The sequence below is a fragment of the Stegostoma tigrinum genome, chromosome 10, assembly GCF_030684315.1.
Source record: "Stegostoma tigrinum isolate sSteTig4 chromosome 10, sSteTig4.hap1, whole genome shotgun sequence".
In the NCBI taxonomy this organism is placed as follows: Eukaryota; Metazoa; Chordata; class Chondrichthyes; order Orectolobiformes; family Stegostomatidae; genus Stegostoma; species Stegostoma tigrinum.
In genome coordinates, this window is record NC_081363.1 from 35,797,653 (window position 1) to 35,814,124 (window position 16,472).

Here is a 16,472-nt window from a genome sequence, read left to right on the forward strand (position 1 = left end):
AACAAGAATATGGCTCAATATCATAATTACGTGGACACTGGATCGCCAACTCTACGTGATTATCAACTTTCAAATAATTTATCTCTAGTAGTTAGCTGTTGATTTCAAGCATTAGAAGTAGTAAACCTTCCTACTGTCAACTGTCAGAATAAAACTCAATGGATCGAATTACGTACCAGCTGTACAACACTAGTTACGACGTAACTCTAGCACTGATGAATGTGAAGGCAGTGTAGAGGGTACAAAAAATGATTTACAAGAATTGTTCTGTGGATGAATAAGATGGAGCTGTCCTGATTAAAAATAAAAGATTGAGAGTGGAGGTGCAGGTGTTAGACTGGAGTGGACAGTGTCAGAAGTTACACGTAATCAGATTATAGTCCAACAGGTTTATTTGAAATCACAAGCTTTCAGAGTGCTGCTCCTTTGTCGGGTGAAGTGAAGAGAAATGTGCAGGCACAGAATTTATAAGTGGAGAGATATTGGGAAGATAATTCCAGGTAATTAAGAGTGTCAAAAGACTTTGTACTTATCTTTTGACACTCTTAATTACCTGGAATTATCTTCCCATTATCGCTCCGCTTATAAATTCTGTGCCTGCACGCTTCCCTTCACCTCACCTGGTAAAGGAGCAGCATTCCAAAAACTTGTGATTTCAACTAAACCTGTTGGACTATAACCTGATGTCATGCAACTTCTAACTTTGTTCAAATTATGAGTCAGGACAAAGAAGATAACATCAACTTACTTGTTAAAATATTTTTAACATCATAAAATGGCCCAAGGCATTTCATAGGAGCATTATACAGCAAAGTATGTCAGTGAGGTCCACAAAAATTTGTTAAGTGAATAGAGGCCAGCTTTATGTAGTAACTTAAAGGAGGAAAATCTTAAAGCAGTGAAGTAGATAGAGAAACAAGGAGGTTTGGAGAAATTATTCTGAAGCTTAGAACCTAGGCAATTTTAGACCAACCATGGAGCAACTACAATTGAGAGTGTGCAATAGAGCAGAATTAGAGGAGCAAGGCCATGAAGGGATCTGAAAGGTAGGACAAGAATGTTTTTAACTGTGTTGTTTGGTAGTTTCCAATGCAGATCACCAAGCACAGGCAAAGAAAACTGAACTTGATGTGACTTGGTGTCACTAGGTAGCAGCAACATAGTATTATTGAATTTTACATTCAGTTTTAGGCAGAAAATAGTGGGTCCTGGCTAAGATAAACTGGCAATTAGTTTAAAGAATAGGTCAATAGAGATGCAGTAGCAAACATCAAGGAGATATTTCAGAATATACAGTGGATATTTATTCCAATGAATAAGAAAAAAAATCAAAGAGACAGACTTACCATCTGCAGTTAACAAGAAAAGGCTAAAGGTAGCTTCAAATTCAAAGAAAAAGCAGGTCAGAAGACAGGACAGATATTTAAAAGCAGCAAAGCATTACTAAAAAAAAGGAAATAATTATAGAGTACAAAAAAGACAGCCAGAAATATTAAATCATTAGGAAGAGTTTCTATAAATATTTCAACAAAACAGTTAGCGATGTGTTAGTCCTATAGAAAGTTAAACTAGAGAATTAATAATGGAAAATAAGGAAATATCTGATGCAGTGAACAGATGTTTTGCAACTGTCTTCAGTTTAGAAGAAACAAGTAACATATCAGAAGTAACAATAGATCAGGAGATGGAAAGCAGCGAGGTCAGAGGAAAATCACAATCACTTGAGAAGTGTTGCTGAGTAAATTGTTGGGCTGCAAGCTTAAAATATCCAGGCTCTGTTGGGCTTCACCCTAGAGTTCTTAAAAGAAAAGGCTAGTGAGGTAATTAATGTGATAATGGGAACTGCAGATGCTGGAGAATCCAAGATAATAAAATGTGAGGCTGGATGAACACAGCAGGCCAAGCAGCATCTCAGGAGCACAAAAGCTGACGTTTCGGGCCGAGACCCTTCATCAGAGGGGTCTAGGCCCGAAATGTCAGCTTTTGTGTTCGTGAGATGCTGCTGGGCCTGCTGTGTTCATCCAGCCTCACATTTTATTATCTGAGATAATTAATGTATTTGGTTTTAATTTTCCAAAACACACTCCATTCAGGAATGGTCCAACTGGGTTGGAGTATAGCAAAAGGGAGCAAAAAGGGAGGCATAAAGCAGGAAACTACAACAGAGATAATGGGAACTGCAGATGCTGGAGATTCCAAGATAATAAAATGTGAGGCTGGATGAACACAGCAGGCCAAGCAGCATCTCAGGAGCACAAAAGCTGACGTTTCGGGCCTAGACCCTTCATCAGAGCATCTGATGAAGGGTCTAGGCCCGAAACGTCAGCTTTTGTGCTCCTGAGATGCTGCTTGGCCTGCTGTGTTCATCCAGCCTCACATCTAGGAAACTACAACAGTTGGCTTAACATCCGTCATAGGGAAAATGATAGAAGCTATTATTAAAGTTAAGGGAAGGCACTTGGATAAGTTTAAGGTCATCAGGCAGAATTAATATTACAAGGGAAATCATGTTTGACCAATCTACTGGAGTTCATTAAAGATATAATACTTGCTGTAGATAAAGGGGAATTGGTAAATATACTTTAATTAGATTTCCAAAACTTATTTGATAATCTACCACATCAAAGGTTGTTGTGGAAGATAAAAGTTCATAGTGTGGTGATTGCATATTGGTGCGGTTAAAAGATTGGTTCACTGATAACTAATGTGGGCATGAATGGGTCCTTTTCAGGTTGCTGGATGTAACAAGTGGTGTTCCACAAGGATTGGCACTGAGATTTCATCTGTTTACAATTTATATAAATGATTTACGTGAAGGGACGAAGGATATGGCTGCCAAATTTTCTGATGTCACAGATGTAGGAAAGTAAGTTGTGAAGAAGACATGAGAATGCTACAAAAATATATTGATAGATTAAATAAGTGGGCAGAGATCTGTCAAATGGGAATGTAATATGCACAACTTATGAAAGATTAGTATGCATGTAGATAGTAATTGGGCAAGCTAATAGAACATTATTTATTGTTCCAGAGGGCTGCCCTCATTAGAGATTACTGGTGGTGAGTTTAATCCAAAGGTCACCACACTTCAGGTGAGGGGGCAGGGTGAGAAGGTAGAAAATTAATAGTGACCTCAACCAGTGCAGGAATTGAATCCATGCTGTTTGCATCACTGTGCGTTGCAAACCAGCCAACTGAGCTAATTGACCTCCTATTAATTGATATTTGCAAAGGAATAACTTGCTGACTGATGCTGTACGTGGGTTCCACCATGGCTACTTGACTCCGATATTACACCCTCGTAAACATGGACGAAAGGGATGATGCAGGAAGGAGTGGCAAGAATGACCACTTAATATAAATTAAACAGAACAGAGAATGGAATACAAAAGGAGGGAGGTTGTGCTTCAGTTATACAGAGCACTAATCAGACAGCAGTTGGAATACTGTACATCCCCATATTTTCACTTTATTTAAGGAATTGTGTACATGTATTGGAGGCAATTCTGAGAAGGTGGGCTTTTCTTAAGAGGAAAGGTTGGGCATGTTAAGCTTTTATCCATTGGAGTTTAGAAGAGTAAGAAGTAACTTGATTGAAATACAGAAGATCCTGAGAGGTTTGACAAGGTAGATGTGGAGAGGATGTTTCCTCTATGGGTCACTGTTTAATAATCAGGTGTCACACATTTAAACAAAGACAAGGCAAAAATATTTTATAGGGATGGAAATCTTTGGAACTTTGTCCCTGAAAAGGTGACAGTCCTTCAATATTTTTAATCAGGGGTAGATAGATTGTTGTTAAGCAAAAGGAGGAAGACAAACAAGGGCAGTGACCACCTGGGAAGTGAACCAAATGGAAAAATAAACCTGCATTGCTGTCCGACCCAACAGTGAATCTGCACAGCTGACTATTCTGCTGTTTGATTTCAAGTGTTTCTGGATTTCAGTGTCATCTAAGAGAAATTAACAAACAAAATTCACAGCTGACCTTGGAGAAACCTGTGTGGAACAGCTCAGAGCAGGAGAGTAGCTAAATGGCTTTTTAAAGTATAACCTTTTTTTAAAAAGATCTACAATATTAAGTAGATTGGATTCCTTTCTGATTATAGTTTTATTGAGATCTGTAACTTGATTAAACTTTAAAAATATAAAACATAAGAATGAAGTTAGCCTGGAACAGTGTTGTCAGAGCAGGAGGACTGTGCTATTTTCTGGATCTGCAAGTTGTTAAGGTGCAAAGATAGCCTTCAGTGGAGTGATGTACTCTTCCTGTCAGATGTGGGACAGTAAGGAGAGTTTGCATATTACTGATGATTATGCGTGCAGGAAATGTGTTTGGTTGCAAATCCTATTGGATCACATGGATTGTTTGGACTGGCAGTTTGAGGCAATGAGGAACTTGCAGGAGCTAAGGGGTGTGATCGATGGCAGTTGCAAGAAGTGAGATAAACTGAAGATATAGGTATCAGAGATAATGGGAACTGCAGATGCTGGAGAATTCCAAGATAATGAAATGTGAGGCTGGATGAACACAGCAGGCCAAGCAGCATCTCAGGAGCACAAAAGCTGACGTTTCGGGCCTAGACCCTTCATCAGAGAGGGGGATGGGGAGAGGGAACTGGAATAGAGATCCCCTGAGGTTGATATAAGTAGATGGGTTATCTCCAGGAAGGGTAGGAGGGGGAGGCTAGTCATGCAGGAGTCTCCTGTGGCTATCCCCATCTCAAACAAGTATTTTTTTGAAAAACGTAGCAGATGATGAACTTTCAGGGGAATGTAGCACTCTCAGCCAGGTTTCTGGTACCAAGACTGGCTCTGACATAATGAGGGGTATGTCAGGTTCCAAGCAATCGATTGTGATAGGGGACCATCTAGTCAGAGTCACAGACAGATGTTTTTGTGGATGATAGCAAGAAATCAGAATGGCGTATTGTCTTCCTGGTGCCAGGATCAAGGATGTCTCAGAGAGATTGCAGAACATCCTCAAGGGGGAGAAGGACTAGCAGGAGGTCATTGTGCACATTGAAACTAATGACATAGGAATAGAAAAGGATGAGATTCTGAGGAGAGAATATAGGAAGTCAAGCATAAGCTTAAAAAAAGAGGTCCTTGAGGGTAGTAATAGCTGGATTAATCCTGGTGCCACAAGCTAGTCAGGGTGGGAGTAGAAGGATAGAGCAGGTGAATGTGTGGCTGAGGACCTGGTGCAGTCAAGAAGGATTCGCAATTTTTGATCACTGGAATCCTTTCTGCGGTAGAAGTGAGCTATATTAGAAGGATGGATTGCACATGAATTGGAAAGGGACAATCAGGAACAAAGCAGAGAATGAAGTAGGACTGATAAATTAAATTGCATTTATTTTAATGCAAGAGGCCTAACAGGTAAGGCAGATGAACTCAGGACACAGTTGGAAACATGGGACTGGCATATCTTGGAGCCTGGCTCAGGTATTGACAGGACTGGTAGCTTAATTTCCAACATATAGATGCTATCGGAAGGATAGAAAGGTTGGGGGAGTGGGAAGAATGGCACTTTTGACTAGGGATAACATAATGGCTGTACGTGGGAACGATATTCCTGGGAATACGTCTAGGCAAGTTATTTGGTGGAACTGAGAAATAAGAAAGGGATGATCACCTTATTGGGATTGTACAATAGACTCCCGAGTAGCGGGAAATTGAGGAACAAATTTGATCTCAGTTATCTGTAAGAATAATAGGGTGGTTATGGTAGCGGATTTAAACTTCCCAAACATAGGCTGGGACTGCCATGGTGTTAAGGGTTTTATTGGAAAGGAATTTATTAAGTGTGCACAAGAAAATTTTCTGATTCAGTATGTGGATGTACCTGTAGAGAAGGTGCAAAACTTGACATCCTCTTGGGAAATAAGGCAGGGCAGGTGACTGAGGTGTCAGTGGGGGAGCACTTTGGGGCCAGTGACCATAATTCTTTTAGTTTTAAAATAGTGATAGAAAAGGATGGACCAGATCTAAAAGTTAAAGTTCTAAATTGGAGGAATGCTAATTTTGACAGTATTAGACAAGAACTTTCAAAAGTTGATTGGGAACAGATGATTGCGAGTAAAGGGACGGATGGAAAATGGGAAGCCTTCAAAAATGAGATAACAAGTGTCAGAGACAGTATGCTCCTGTTAGGATGAAGGGCAAGGCTGGTAGATATAGGACATTCTGCATGACTAGCGAAATTGAGGTTTTGGTCAAGTAAAAGGAGACATATGCCAGGTGTAGAGATAGCAAAGATCGAGTGAATCCGTATAAGTGTATAAAGGCAGTAGGAGTATCCTTAAGAGAGAAATCAGGTGGGCAAAAAGGTGAAATGAGATAGCTTTGGCAAATAGTGTTAATGAGAATCCAAAGGGAATCGCCAAAACACTAAGGGCAAAAGGGTAACTAGGGAGAGAATAGGGCCTGTTAAAGATCTGTAAGACCACCTATGTGTGGAACTGCAGAAGATGGGGAGATACTAAACAGTATTTTGTATAAGTGTTTACTAAGGATAAGGATATGGAAGATGTAAAAAATGGAGAAATAAATACAAACATCTTGAAAAATGCCCATATTACAGATGAGGAGGGGCTACAGCTTAAAATGCATAAAGGTGGATAAATCCCCAGGCCCTGATCAGGTGTACCGTAGAATTCTACGGGAAGCTAGAGAAGTGATTACTGGGTCCCTTGCTGAGGTATTTGTATCATCAATAGCCACAGGTGAGGTGCCAAAGACTGCAGGTTGGCTAACATGGTGCCACTATTAAGGTTGTAAGGAAAATTCAGCAAACTATAGATCAGTGAGCCTGACACTGGTGGTGGGCAAGTTGTTGGAGGGAATCCTGAGGGACAGAATTTGCATGTATTTGTAAGTACAGATTAGGGATAATCAACATGGCTTTGTGTGTGGGAAATTGTGTCTCACTAACAACTAAATTTTCAGAGAACTGATGAGGACAGAGTGGTGGACATAATCTATATGGACTTCAGTAAGGTGCTCCACAAGGCTTCTCATGGTAGACTGGTTAGCCAAGTTAGATCACATGGAATACAGGGAGAACTAGCTATTGGATACAGAACTGGCTTGAAGGCAGAAGACAAAGGGTAGTGGTGGAAAGTGGTAGTTCTGAAGAAGGATCTAGGCCCAAAACGTCAGCCTTCCTGTTCCTCTGATGCTGCTTGGCCTGCTGTGTTCATCCAGCTCTACACCTTATTTTCTCTGTAGTAGTGGAGGGTTGCTTTTCAAACAGGAGGCATGTTACCAGCGGAGTGCCACAAGGATTGGTGCTGGGTCTACTGCTTTTTGTCATCTATTTAAATGATTTGGATGTGAATGTAGGTGTGGTTAGAAAGTTTGCAGATTACACCAAAATTGGAGTAGTGGACAGCTAAGGTTCCCTCAGAGTACAACAGGATCTTGATCAGATAGGCTGAGCAGCAGATGGAGTTTAATTTACATAGATGTGAGGTGCTGCATTTTGGAAAGGCTAATCAGGGCATGGTTGCACATTTAATGGTAAGGCCCTGTGGAATGTTGCTGAACAAGGAGACTTTAGAGTGCAGGTTCATAGTTCCTTGGAAGTGGAGTTGTAGATGGACAGAATAGTGAGGAAGATATTTGGTACGCTTGCCTTTATTGGTAAATGCATTGAGTATAGGAGTTGGGAGGTCATGTTGCAGCAGTACAGGACATTGGTGAAGCCACTTTTGGAACACTGTGTTCAATTCTGATATTCCTGCTGTTGGGAGGATGTTGTGAAAAGGTTCAAAAAAGATTTCCAAGGATGTTGCCAGTGTTGGAGGGTTGCTGGAATGTTGGAGGCTGAGGGGGTGACCTTACTGAGGTTAATATCATGAGGGGCGTAGATAGGGTAAACAGACAAGGTCTTTTCCCTGGGATAGAGGAGTCTAAACCTGGACAGCCTAAATTTAAGGTGAAAAGGTAAAGATTGGGTAGGCAATGGCCTAGTGGTGCCATCGCTGGACTGTTAATCCAGAGGCCCAGATAACATTCCGGGGACCTGGGTTTGAATTCCACCATGCCAGATGGTGGAATTTGAATTCAATTTTTAAAAATCAGGAATTAAGAGTCTTATGATGACCATCAATCCATTGCTGATAGGCTTTCCTGACAATCTGGTTCACTAATGTCCTTTAGGTAAGAAAACTGCCATCCTTACCTGGTCTGGCCTACATGTGATTCTAGACCCAGAGCAACATGGTTGACTCTAAACTGCCCCCTGCACAATTAGGGTTGGGCAATAAATGCTGCCTGGCCGCAATGCCTTCATCCTGTTAATGAATAAAGGATTTAAAAGGCAATTAAGGGTCAACTGTATCCACACAAATGGTGGTGCATGTATGGAATGAGCTGCTAGAGGAAGTGGTGGAAGCTGGTACAGTTAGAACATTAAAGGCATCTGGACGGGTATATGAATAGGAAGGGGTTAAAGGAACATGGGGCAAATGGGACAAGATTTATTTAGGATACCTGGTCGGTATGGATGAGTTCATCCAAAGGGTCTGTTTCTGTGTTGTACATCTCTATGACCCTAAGTGCATGGAAGGTTATCAGGAATGTGAATTTGAGATTATAATCAAATCAGCCATGATTTTATTGAATGGCAGAGCAGTTTCAAACAGCTACATGACATTCACCACCTCATAATTCACATGCTCATAAGAGTAAGGGTATGTGTGGTAAAATTTTAGATGACCAAGTAGAGTGCAGGAGACCAATAAAGGAGTAAACTGCAATATCCATGGCTAGAGGTAATGAAGAAATGAATGAAGGTTTCAGCAGGAGATGAGCTTGGGCAAGGATGAAGTTGGGCAAATGATTACCCCCACTAATAATTTTGAGTGTCCATTTCCCATCATGGCAACATTCAGATATCTGAAGTATATTAGTACAGTAAATTGAAAGATGTGTCACAGAGGTTTTCCGTCAATTGCACACAATGTTTAAATTTAAAGTTTAATAAATTCTGATAAAATAAACTTTGATTTAAAAAGAACAGTTCTTATAAAGGGATATAATTACAAATTTCAATTTAGAATCAATCTTTGAAAAAAAATGTGGATAGTTATCAAAAAATGAAGGTGCAACTAAACCAGACAGACAAAGTTTAATCTACAAACAAAAAAATACAAATATAGGTCTGTACAAATAAACAATGAATTATTGAATATGGCAAAGATGTTAATGTGCAAATGTAAGCCTTCAATGTCCCGTCTCTTCCAACTTTTAACAGTTCATAATCAAAGATTCTGAAGTTTGCTGAAATGGAAGGAAAATGTAATCAGTATCTTTACAAGAATTGGTTGATACTAATCTCTTACACAGATTATAATACAGTAAGGTAAAACTGATGCATCTTTGTAACAAATTTTTTCATTACATATTTTTTATGTCAAAAAATCTGGTCATAATTGTGAATACATTCAAAGAGACTTTTAAACAAATGTTTAAGTTCTGTGGAAAATACTTGTCCCTTCCTGTCTCCTAACATATTCCTGGGATACAGTTTAGAGTTTTGTCCATTACCTGTCCTCCACAGTTCTATTTGAAGGGTAGTACACCTTGAAGCAGAATCCACTTCGAGGAAATGAGCCCTAAAACAAAGAAGTAAAATTTCTGTTAAAAGATGTGCAATTAATACTGTAGCTCCTGCCACTGCGCCAAAATAGGTGGACATGCCGACAGCACATGCAGCTTCTCCTAAAGGTAACCACACTGTTGTTACGTTAGCTGTCAGATTCAGCTTACAGTAACAAAAATTAGAGGAAAAACAGAAAGGAGAAAAAATGCATTGCAAATGACAACAGATCCAAGTGAGAACTTTGAAGAACCAGAAACCAGTTTGGTCATTGAGTACCATGTCAAACAGTAATTAAACAACACTCTAACATTGAATTCTGAAAACTCGCTAAAGTTATTGGAAAAAAACTTGAACATTTTTAAGAAAGGTATATTGCTTAGTTATGTTGCTTACATTGGATCAGTTTACAATGTAATAAACTTTTGATGCACTGGTTCTTACAGGATTGATGCAGATACAATCTGTATGGGTGATGTTGAATGGATCATATTTGTCAGCGAACACAATCATGTCAGGTACCGGATATACAGAAAGAGCATAATCGTAGGCCCAGTAGACTGGACTAACGAACAGTGGGAGTGGTGTTAGATGTCCTTGCGCTATGATGGTCTTCACAAACTACCAAGAGAGTTGAAGGAAAAATATTAGTGAATGCACCTTTTACAATCACAGAAAACCTTTACAATGACTTAATATATATTTTAAAAATACTGGTTTATGGAAAAATAACTGCGCATTAACTCATCTGTTACTGAATACTCAAAAGATTCGTATTGAATCTATACCAAAAGACTAGATTTCCCACCCAAGAGGTAAAGAATCACCAGTGCAGCTTTGAAAAACAAAAAGCAAACACAAAAAGGTCAATACCAGGTTAAATTTTACGTACAGGAAATTTATGGCTAATTGTTTGAGTGAATGAGATACAACAGAAAGGAAAAGCTTACTCGGACACTGCAGCAGGCTTGATTAATCTTTACAAAGAGATGTTACTGTAACATAATTATGTTTTTTTAAAAATCATTGCAAAACCGTGTCAAAACATTTTTAAAATATAGTTTAAATAGCTAATTAATGCTTGCAACATCAAAACAGCTGGTCGTGTTTGAGAGAGCAATTTGTAAAAGTAAATAATATGCGGTGGGGATATGGGGTGGTCTGTGAACCTGCAGGTGGAATAGTTCCTGGAGCCATATAACCTTCACAAAAGGGAAGAACATTCTTCAAAGAAGGCAACTGGTGTTTACCAGTGCTAATTTCAAGGTCAACAAAGGGGACACTACCTGTTTAGACAAATGTAGTAAAACTTGTGGGAAAGCCAAAAATCAAGAGACTTCCACTAGAGGTGCCATGTTGCAGCAATTAGAAAGGGTATAAAGCATGTAGATATACAACTAAACAAGAAATAAAAATGGATCCTCCACAGGAGATACAAGCTGCAGGTATTCACTATATTTTATTCATATGATTGCCCTACAACAGAAGTGAAACAAAGAATCCTCTTACTTCTCCAGGCATTTTGTCAGTTAAATTTATATTCTATAAAAATGAGTGTTGTGTCTAATTGAACAGTCTGTATTTTATCTAACAGAATACAAGATATTTAAAGAGGTTATAATAAATTTGTTTAGAGTCGTCCAAAATCCATAATGCCTTGTGCATTGATTTGCTTTTGGGAGGGTGTGCAGCGGGAAGAGAGAGAGAGAGCAATTAGGAATATAGGCCTTTCACAACTCGACATCCCAAATTGCTTTTCTTTGCCCCCAACTGAAGACTCTTAAAGTAATGCAAGGATGTGAAAAAAAAACCTGAAGGGAGGATATTAAAACCATCCATAACATGTAGCACAGATTCAACAATCTAATATAAAGATTGAGCAATTGCATTTCTGAAACAAAGCTAAGAAATTTTCATTGTGGTTGAAGACTCAAGGGAGAATTTCTTATGGTTGAAAAGACAGCAAAAAGGCGTTATCAAATTTAAAATAGTTATTGAGAGTGAAAAGAAATATTAAAGTATCTGCGCAGATTTTCTATAGCTTTGAGCATTTTGCCATTGAGAGTAGTTGATATGGAAGCAATTGCATTGTTTAAAGCACAGGAAGATACTTGTCTCTAGGGAGGCACCAGAACAGTAGGATATGTTGCCAATTTATATATCAAAAAATTAATACATACTTTGATCTCCGGCACCCTAAATTTTCAATATTTAAATTTAGAATCAAAGGGAGTATCTCCATTTTGGTAAAATATACAAATGAAAATATCTGCAATAAAACTTTCAATGCAGTTTTGCTAACATACTGATGTAGTCAGCATTACAGAGTGAAAACACTTCCTTGCTTCCTTTAAGGACAACTATTTTAAGATTCCAAACACTAGTTTCCTGATTAAGTAGATTGTCTACTGTTTATATTTAATAGATTTTAGGCTAGATTGCCATAAACTCACTACAATAAAGGGATAATCTAATTTGAAATGTGTCACTATATAAAATTTAACCATCGGGTTTCTAGTGCACGATAGTTAGGAAACTCAAGTTTATGAAGAAATATGCTAGTGGGTGCCCTTGACAGATGAATATCACTGAGCCATCAAACTGCCAAGATCTCAGTTGGCATCCCTGATCTGTGCTGAATTCATAAGAATAGCATTAAAAAGGAGCACTGCAACTGTCATGGACAAATCACTGTTTTGGACATGATGTGGGGTAACATGTCAACTGACCATGAAATTAGAATATCTATTGGAAATAAGTCAATGGATGGATGTCAGAAAGTAATGGTATTTTGCATGGCCACTAATAGCTATCCAATGTTCACTGACTTCAGATCATTTGAAAAACAATAGCGGAGGCAGGCTAGTTCATATTGAACACTACCCAAGAATCAGAAATGCCTTTCAGTAAAGATACAGGAGAGCTTTAATATCCCCCCCCGACAAGATTTTTAGAATGTGGAATTCTTTGCCACAAATGGCTACGGAGAGAAGAACTGTGTTATCATCCAAAAAGGAAATAAAATAAGTGCTTAAAGATGATTAAAGAAGGTATGACCTAAAACAATAATGCAAATAATGAGTAAATGGTGTCAATTTTAATTCATTAAATAGATGAATTTTGAATGCATTAAAATCTCACTTGATAACTCTAATTGAGAAGGTAACATTCAAAGACATACATGTGGGTCTCCTTACAGCTTTTAGGGCTGCAGCAGTTCAAATAAGCAGCTCACCACCATCTTCTCCATCACAACTAGAGATGGGCAATAAATGCTGGCCTAGCCTGCAAAGCCCAGATCATGAACAAATAAAAATAAATTGGCAACAGGTTGAACATTTCAGTAAGTCAGCATATTCTTGTAAATGCTGTTATCTTTTAAATCCTTTGATAGTGCTTTTGTTACCTAGAAATAAGACAAGGAAAGTGACACTCTGGATCACGGAGGAATTACAAGGTCATCCAAAAGTAATGGCTGATAACACCGAACCAGAACAGCTAGTGTAAAAATTCAAAAACAAATGAACAGTTACTCACATGGTTTGGAATATCCAAATTGCTGCTAGGAAAGCGAATACAATTTCTGCACATCTTATTGACCAAATCTTCACGAAAAATGATGATTTCCTGTGTACAATACTGAATCCTAACAATAACAAGCACAGAAAAATAATGTTAATCTGTTTTGAAGAAAATACAGCTGTAGCTGTATGATGTGGGAGCTGGCTGATCCCATTGTGAACAGCAGCGACCACATCTGCAGCAAGCGTTGGTTGCTGGAAGAACTCCGGATCAGAGTAAATGATCTGGAATCTGAGCTTCAAACTCTGCGACACATCTGAGAGGGGGAGAGTTACCTGGACACTTTGTATCAGGAGGCAGTCACACCTGGTAGATTAAAAAACTCAAATTCAAAAAGTGTTCAGGGACAAGGTGTGACTGTAAATGAGGCAGGTAGGGGATTCTGAGTTCAGGGGTGCAGGAGCCTCAGCCCTTGACCTTGACCAACAGGTACGAGATTCTTGCTCCCTGTACGGATGAGGGAAAGGACTGCGGACAGGATGAGCCAGCTGACCACGGCACCGTGGTGCAGAAGGCTATTCAAGAGGGGGTAGCAAAAAGACAGGTAGTTGTTATAGGGGATTCCATTATTAGGGGGACAGATAGTATCCTACGCAAGCCGGATCGGGAGTCCCTCATGGTGTGTTGCCTGCCCGGTGCCAGGGTGCAGGACATCTCCAACCGGCTTGAAAGGATATTGGAGCGGGAGGGGGAGGATCCAGTTGTTGTGGTCTACATCGGGACTAACAACATAGGCAAAGCTAGGGTAGAGGACCTGTTCAGGGATTATGAAGCACTAGGAAAGAAATTGAAGTACAGGTCCTCAAGGGTCATAATCTCCGGATTACTGCCGGAGCCACGTGCTAATTGGCACAGGGAAAAGAAAGTTAGGGAAGTAAACATGTGGCTAAGGGATTGGTGTGGGAAAGAGGGATTCCATTTCATGGGGCATTGGCATCAGTTTTGGAACCGGGGAGATCTGTACCGTTGGGACGGTCTCCACCTGAACCGCCTCGAGCCGGTGTTCTAGCGAAAAGGATAAATAGGGTGGTCTTTACACTTCTGAGTCAGGGGGGAAGGGAAAGTGAAAGAGACAGGGAGTATGGAGTTAAATGGAAAGATAAGCAACAGGACAGCATGTGTACAGGTGGATTTAAGCTCGAGGCAGACTAGGAATACAGCAAAAAGGAAGGATAGCTTAAGACATCTTAGGATTTCCAATCTCTCTAATAATGATAAGAAAGTTAGCATTAAGGCACTTTATCTAAATGCTCGTAGTATTCACAACAAAGTAGGTGAATTAACAGCACAAATCCTCTTGAATGATTATGATGTGGTAGGCATCACAGAGACCTGGTTGCAGGGAGTTCAGGACTGGCAGTTAAACATCCAAGGATTCACAACATATTGAAAAGACAGGGAGGTGGGCAGAGGGGGCAGGGTTGCCTTGTTAATTAAGAATGAAATTAAATCTATGGCACTGAATGACATAGGGTCAGAGGATGTGGAGTCTGTGTGGGTGGAATTGAGGAACCACAAAGGCAAAAAAACTATAATGGGAGTTATGTACAGGCCTCCTAACAGTGATCAGGACCAGGGGCGCAAGATGCACCGAGAAACAGATAGGGCGTGTCAGAAAGGCGAGGTCACGGTGATCATGGGGGACTTCAACATGCAGGCGGACTGGGTCAATAATGTTGCCGGTGGATCCAAAGAAAGAGAATTCATGGAATGTTTGCAGAATGGCTTTTTGCAACAGCTTGTGATGGAGCCCACAAGGGAGCAGGCTATTCTGGACTTAGTGCTATGTAATGAGCCAGACTTTATAAAAGACCTTAAAGTAAGGGAACACTTACGAGGCAGCAATCATAATATGGTAGAGTTCAGTCTGCAGTTTGAAAGAGAGAAGGCAAAATCGGATGTAATGGTGTTACAGTTAAATAAAGGTAATTACAGGGGCATGAGAGAGGAATTGACGAAAATCAATTGGAAGCAGAGCCTAGCGGGGAAGACAGTAGAGCAACAATGGCAGGAGTTTCTGGGTGTAATTGAGGACACAGTACAGAAGTTCATCCCAAAGGAAAGAAAGATTATCCGGGGTGGGAATAGACAACCATGGCTGACAAAGGAAGTCAGGAAATATATCAAAGAAAAAGAGATAGCCTATAAAGTGGCCAACAGCGCTGGGAAATCAGAAGATTGGGAAGGCTACAAAAACAAACAGAGGATAACAAAGAGAGCAATAAGGAAGGAGAGGATCGAATATGAAGGTAGGCTAGATGGTGATATTAGAAATGATAGTAAAAGCTTCTTTCAATACATAAGAAACAAACGAGAGGCAAAACTAGACATTGGGCCACTCCAAATTGATGCTGGAAGGCTAGTGATGGGAGATAAGGAAATAGCTGAAGAGCTTAATAAGTACTTTGCGTCAATCTTCACAGTGGAAGACATGAGTAGTATGCCAACAATTAGGGAGAGCCGTGGGCAGAGTTGAGTATGGTAGGCATTACAAAAGAGAAAGTGCTAGAAAAACTAAAAGGTCTAAAAATTGATAAATCTCCTGGCCCCAATGGGCTACATCCTAGAGCTCTGAGAGAGGTGGCTGAGGAAATAGCAGAGGCTTTGGTTGTGATCTTTCAAAACTCACTGGAGTCAGGGAAAGTCCCAGATGATTAGAAAATTGCTGTTGTAACCCCCTTGTTTAAGGAAGGATCAAGACAAAAGATGGAAAATTATAGGCCGATTAGCCTAACCTCGGTAGTTGGTAAAATTCTAGAATCCATTGTTAAGGATGAGATTTCTAAATTCCTGGAAGTGCAGGGTCAGATTAGAACAAGTCAGCATGGATTTAGTAAGGGGAGGTGGTGCCTGACAAACCTGTTAGAATTCTTTGAAGAGGTAACAAGTATGTTAGACCAGGGAAACCCAGTGGATGTTATCTATCTAGACTTCCAAAAGGCCTTTGATATGGTGCCTCACGGGAGGCTGCTGAGCAAGGTGAGGGCCCATGGTGTTTGAGGTGAGCTACTAGCTTGGATTGAGGATTGGCTGTCTGACAACAGGCAGAGAGTTGGGATAAAAGGCTCTTTTTCGGAATGGCAACCGGTGACGAGTGGTGTCCTGCCGGGTTCAGTGTTGGGGCCGCAGCTGTTCACCTTATATATTAATGATCTGGATGAAGGGACTGGGAGCATTCTGGCAAAGTTTGCCGATGATACGAAGATAGGTGGACAGGCAGGTAGTACTGAGGAGGTGGGGAAGCTGCAGAAAGATTTAGACAGTTTAGGAGAGTGGTCCAAGA

The 16,472-nt window shown here is 40.0% G+C and overlaps 1 protein-coding gene across 1 annotated transcript in view; it reads right to left on the reverse strand.

The window, feature by feature from the left end:
* Nucleotides 1–9,117: 9,117 nt before the first annotated feature.
* The window catches only part of pole2 (polymerase (DNA directed), epsilon 2), a 36,037-nt gene continuing 28,682 nt past the window's right edge, over nt 9,118–16,472 (reverse strand). Inside the window, 4 exon segments of the mRNA XM_048538271.2 lie at nt 9,118–9,288; nt 9,556–9,623; nt 10,052–10,228; nt 13,145–13,253. Of these exon segments, the coding sequence (XP_048394228.2) occupies nt 9,270–9,288; nt 9,556–9,623; nt 10,052–10,228; nt 13,145–13,253 (373 nt within the window). The 3' untranslated portion in view covers nt 9,118–9,269.